The 5,853-nt window shown below is 47.3% G+C and overlaps 1 protein-coding gene across 1 annotated transcript in view; it reads right to left on the reverse strand.

Annotated features, from left to right (window-relative positions):
• The window catches only part of TRIP13 (thyroid hormone receptor interactor 13), a 29,109-nt gene that overhangs the window by 20,870 nt on the left and 2,386 nt on the right, over positions 1-5,853 (reverse strand). The window contains exons 3-6 of the mRNA XM_006900170.1: positions 5,622-5,751; positions 5,024-5,079; positions 4,332-4,422; positions 2,387-2,459 (exon numbers count right to left, since the gene is read on the reverse strand). Coding sequence (XP_006900232.1) covers positions 2,387-2,459; positions 4,332-4,422; positions 5,024-5,079; positions 5,622-5,751 — 350 coding nt within the window. The remainder of the gene's footprint in view (positions 1-2,386; positions 2,460-4,331; positions 4,423-5,023; positions 5,080-5,621; positions 5,752-5,853) is intronic.

Genomic DNA, 5,853 nt, shown 5'->3' on the forward strand with positions numbered 1-5,853 from the left:
ATGTCCCTTTTAAACAGTTCTCTCCCTCATCAGTTTCAATGCAATATACATCATTCCTCCCCTCTTTTTCTGTCTTCCCTCAACCCTGATGTCAGTCCTGTTTTACAACAGTGGCACTATGCAGTATTTGTCCTTTTGTGACTGAGATATTTCACTCGGCATAATATCCTCCAGGCCATTTTGAATATTTCATGAGTTCCTTGTTTTACAATGCTGCATAGTATTCCATTGTGTGAATATTCCAGAGCTTCTCTATCCATTCGTCTGCTGATAAGCACTTGGGTTGTTTCCAGGTCTTTGCTATTGGGAACAAAGCTGCAATAAACATGCGTTTGCATGTATTTGCTTGGGTGGCGTTTGTGGTTTCCTTAGGGTAAATTCCCAGTAGTGGAATTGCTCAGTCAAATGATATTTCTATTTGCAACTTTTTGAGCAAGTGCCATACCGCCTTCCACACAGTGATGGCACCATTTTATACTCCCACCAACAGTGAATAAGGGTTCCAGTTTCTCTACAACCTCATCAGCATTTGATGTTTGCTGTTCGTTAAATTTCGCTATTCTGAGGTAAGATGCTCTCATAGTTGTTTTGATTTGCATCTCTCTTAGAGCTAGGGATTTTGAACATTTCTTCATGTGTTTGTTTGCCATCTGAATATCTTGGGTGAAGTGTCTGTGCCCATTTCCAATTTGGTTTACTTATATCTTGTTGTGGTGCTCGAGTATATTTAAAATTATAGATATAAATCCCTTGTCAGACATGTCATTACCAAATATTTTTTCCCTATCTGTAGCTTCCCTTTTTACCCTGTTGGAGAGAAGTTTTTGGATGTGCATAAGGATTTGATTCTTAGAAAGTCCCATTCATCTATTTTATCATCTCCTGGTTGCAGATTTTTATAGGAAGACTGCTTATGTTGTGGATCAGGACTTCTAGAGTTCTTCCAAGCTTTTCTTTAATGAAGTTTATAGTCCTTGGTTTTAGTCCTAGGTTCATAATCCACTTTGAATTGGTTTTTGTTTATGGAGTGAGATGTGGATCTTGCTTGAGTTTTCTGCACAGTTTTCCAATTTTGCCAGCACCATTTGTTAAAAAGGGTGTCATTTCCCCACTTAACTGATTTCATCTCCTTGTAAAAAATCAGTTGACCATAGTTAGACGGGCTGATTTCCGGGTTCTCAATTCTATTCCTTTGATCTATGTATCTGTCATTGTACCAGTACTACGCTGTCTTGACCACCACAGCTTTTCCAGCTACCTTTAAGAGCTGCAGCCTGCAGACACCTGGCCAATCACTGCAATCACATCACTGGGCTGGACCAGCCATCCTTCAAGTCACCAAGCCACAAGGCCTCATCTACAGATTAAGAATTTGTTCATCTCCACAACCAGTGAGCCACTTCCCTGATGGTTTTTAGTGTCTCTGAGACTTTCCAACAGATTATGGATCCCAAACATATAGACAAGAGGACAGAGGGAAAGAGAACAGTTTATGTTAAGAGATGACGGAGTGGTAAATCAATTTGGAAAAGCTGGGCATTGGGACAATTTTAACTTCTATTTCATAGGAACCAGTTTTATACCAACTCTCTTAAAGGAGTTATTTGTGTACACTTAAAACTTACTCAGAACTTACTCAATGTCACAGACCCACAAACCCCAGGACAGACAGAACACAGAGAGAACCTGGCCATTCACAACCTCAGAGTCTACAGCACTCCTGACGACATCGATGGCAACCACTCCATTCAAGAGCAGAACACGCACTGAGATGCATACCCAACAGTCCCTAGGATGTGCTGGTCGTGCAATGGAACTCAACAGAGTCAATGCTGAGTCCAGAGGAGCAAAATGATTTATAGGGCGGGACAGACACTTCTTATCCATGTTAAGGGACCAAAAAAGGTAAAAAAAAGCTATTGCTTATAACTATTGTTGTGTGCTGTTGAGTCAGAACTGACCCATAGCTGACTTTGCAGAGGGTTTGCAGAGATAATAAATTGCACAGAAGGAGACTGCCCATCCTCCCACGGAGCAGTTGGTGGGTTTAAACCGCATGACTTTGGGACTGCAGCACAGCTTCTTACCACTAGGCCACCACAGCTCCCTTAGCAGCTCTAAAAACTTGGAGAGGGACATCATGCTTGGAAAGGTGGAGGGACAGCACCTCAGCCAGGTGTGCTGACACAGGGACTGTTGCAATGGGCTTGGTGTCAGATTGTGAGGGCGGCACAGGATAGGACAGGGTTTGGATTTGTTGTTCACAAGGTTGTTATGAGTCATATTCAACTTGACAGCATCTGACATCAACAGTAACAACTGGTTTATAATAAGGAGCAAACAATCCTACTCCCCAGGTGTCCTCTCTCCAGTCACAAGAAATTACCTGCTAGAGAGCCTGATGGTCAGTTTCTGGGCTAGCGCTTTACACAAGGACGTTTTCCCAGTTCCTGGAGGACCTGTAACAAACGTGTGTTCAAGTCAGAGCTGTGACAAATTTCCACAAACGATACTAGTTACACTACATAACACTCGTTCCACGGAGTGATTTCTGACTCAAAGAGACCCTACAGGACAAAGCAGAACTGCACAGAGAGTTTCTACAGATACTTTAATGAAAGCTGGAAAATTAATAAAGAAAAGCAAGGAACTGATGACTCTAAATTGTGGTGTGGGTGAAGAGTCCCACGACTGTCAAAAGAACAAGTCTGTCAGGCAGGAAGTGCAACTCGAGTGCTCCTTATAAGCAAGGGTCATGAACTTCATCTCACATAGTTGTAGTTGGAACAGGCTTTGGAAGAAGACATCAGTTGGGCAAAGGGGAGGGTCAAAGAAAGAAGATCCTCAAGAAAGAGTGACATAATAACGCTAACAGTGTATCAGAGATCATGAGGACAGACTATGGGTCAGCTCTGTAGCTCAGTGGGTTGCTACGAGTCTTGGTTGACACAAAGGCAAGTAACAATAATAATCTGCACTGAAGCCAAATGTTTCATCTTTCTCTGAAAACTAAAACTCACCCTCTACATATGTCTTTCCACACTCCTGGGCCCAACGCTATCCTTTCTGTTCACACGGCCTCTTAAGCACCCTAGGTCTCTTCTGTCATCTCCTCCACAAGGCCTGTCCCAAGCCAATCTGGTCCAACCAGGGCAGCAGGGTGGCTTTACTGTGGGTTGACCACACTGAGGTGTAGGTGTAGTACCTGTGCCCGCCTCCCCACAGGTGTCTGTCTCCTCCAACCAAGCAGGTGTAGGCAGGCCACGGCAGCCATGATGCCCTACCGTCCACCAGGTATCTGGCTAGACTATGACAGTCCTACAGCCCTACCATGTGCCCCAACACCGATGTGCAAGGTTTCTTGTACCTGTTTCTTCGTACATCTGTAAAGTGCTGTAAGCAAAGTCTGCCTTGCCAACACTGCAAGGACCCCGACAGTAGCTAGGCCCACAGGGCACAGAGGTGCTTTATGTGACTGCAGGGAACATGTGCTGCCCACGTAGCACGGCCTAGTTAAGACTTGACTCAGCACTGCTCCAGAGCAGGCCCGTGGCTCTGTGGGCAGTATCTGTCTGCAGGTGGTCCTCTCTGTACTCCCTGTCAAGCCTACACCTGGACAGTCCACAGACACGGCTGTCCCTGTAGGTCCCGTATGAGCCGGAAGGGCCAAGGCTAGTCTCACTGTTCACTCCCTCCCCTGCGGGTGGGACCAGGGCTAGCCCTACTGCTTATTCACTGTGTAGTGAGAGGGAGGCTAACTTTGAGTGGGCCAACAGAAAACGGTGTTGAGTACAGAACACAAACACCAGCTCCACCTCCTGCAGCACCATCCGTAACCAAAAGGAAGCCAGGCACCTGGGTTAATGAAGGCAGCACCGACCCATCAGCTGTACGCGGACTCCCCACTGGCCCTGCACCTGGACAGCATGCCACCTGTGTCTGCCAGTCCTGACTAGGAGGCTATTAGGTCAATATGACCCAGGTACCCCAGGAGGTGCCACTTGACTCCTCTCCATTCCTGTCGGCACCAGTCACGTCTACAGAGAAGTATCAGGACTTGGGACAACGTGGTCTGATGCTTCTGCTCACTGTAAGGACCCTCTCCTGATGACAGAGAGAATGAAGCGTTATCAAACGGCTGCAACGAGACAAAAGAAGCCACAAGCCACTCAGCTACTAAACAGGGTCCAACAGTAAGGACTAGACTCATAGGAGCTTGGCTTAGTTCATACAAAGGAAGAGAAAGAGATGCTAGCATAGGAGGCCGGGGTGGGGGAAGTGGACCAGCTTTCCACAGTGGTTTCATGAAACAAAACAAACAGCAGCTTTACCATGTAGCAAAACAACGCGGTTCCAGGTCACTAGGTTGCTGTCAACGTTTTTTTCTGAAAACAGCACGGTTGTCATGACGTAATCAAGGAGCTGATTAAGGGAAACAAAGTTGATTAAAAGACCACAGAGCAAAGCTTCCTGATGAACACATGTTACAGGGCTGCTCCAGTGTGGGAGGTGGCCCAAAGGCCACCTGTGGAGACCCCATCTCCAGACTTGCTTCAGCCCTGGGAGGCTTTCATTTGAAGCAGCATGAAAAACCATGAACTAAAGGCGAGGACCTTTATCACAGAGGACAAGCAGGAGGTCACTGCATCTGCAACACCAATGATGAAATGATCCTGCAGGATTTACAATAAGACGCCTCCTCTGCCCTCTAAGAGGGGTTGGCAAGGATAAGGTGTCAAATGACACTAGACACGCCACTGCCAGGACCATGTCCTCAGGGCTGCCAAGAGCAACAGAAGCCACTGCAGCCCCTTGGATGGTGCCAGTTTGGCCCTGCCCTCATCTGTAATTCAGATGGACTGTCTTCACAGTCCCTTTCTTTCTTCAGACCACGGGCTGCTGGTGTCAGAAACTCCCAAAGCCCCATCCTCACCCCCAAGTCCCGCAGGGCTTTGTGGAAGAGACACAGTACAGAGTCTACTTTGAGGGACATTGATTTTCAGGAAAAGCGACAACAACTTACATGTGACTTAACCTCCACGTCATACACCAGGCTGTCCCACAGACCATGGAACTCCACTGTCAGAATAAAACGAGGGCATGATTTCAGAGGTATGTGCATCACAACCTGTGTGTGGTTGGCACCTGGGTTCCCAGCAGCCAAACAGCAGGGCTGTGTCTAAGTACATGGAGTTAAAAGTTTTCAAATTTTCTTACAAGTTTACTTATTTTAATATTAACAACTAATAACGCGAGTCGATGTGACCGAGAGTTGGTAAAGTGGAGTCAGCTGGGATTCCTGCCACTGGATCTCAAGCACAGCTGTCCCTTACGGGACTGACCCCCTCACAGCAGGGCTCTGGCAGCTCCACGTGGGCATACACGCTGACAGTTAACCTTGCTGCTGTCATGGTGCAAACTCCACAGGGAACACCAGGAGCGGCCAAGAGGGGCCCAGCAGGGCCACTGTCAGCCTCACAGCCAACACACTAAGGACAAGCCCAAGGACTTCGGACAGTCTGTGTTGTTCCTGTTTCTGACACCCTCACGCACTGACCCTTGGAAGAGCCCACTTTCAGCTGGCATGCACAGGTCACAGGCGGCCCCTCTGTCCTCCTTACCCGCAGGGAGGATCCAGTGGTTTGCTGCTATGATGTTTTCGGTCTCTTCCTCCAGGTTTTCACTGCTGGGACCATCTTCATTCAGCTGGAAGACGTGCAGTGCAACTGTGCATGTGCTCAAATCAATAGGCTTCAGAAGAGAGAAGATGACTGAACACCGAGACATGGATGGCCAGAGTGATCACCACAGCAATCCAGGACTAAACCCACAGAGACATCACACTGCTCCTGA

Source organism: Elephantulus edwardii, unplaced genomic scaffold (assembly GCF_000299155.1).
Source record: "Elephantulus edwardii isolate Elephantulus edwardi_28Jun2011 unplaced genomic scaffold, EleEdw1.0 scaffold00274, whole genome shotgun sequence".
Classification (NCBI taxonomy): domain Eukaryota; kingdom Metazoa; phylum Chordata; class Mammalia; order Macroscelidea; family Macroscelididae; genus Elephantulus; species Elephantulus edwardii.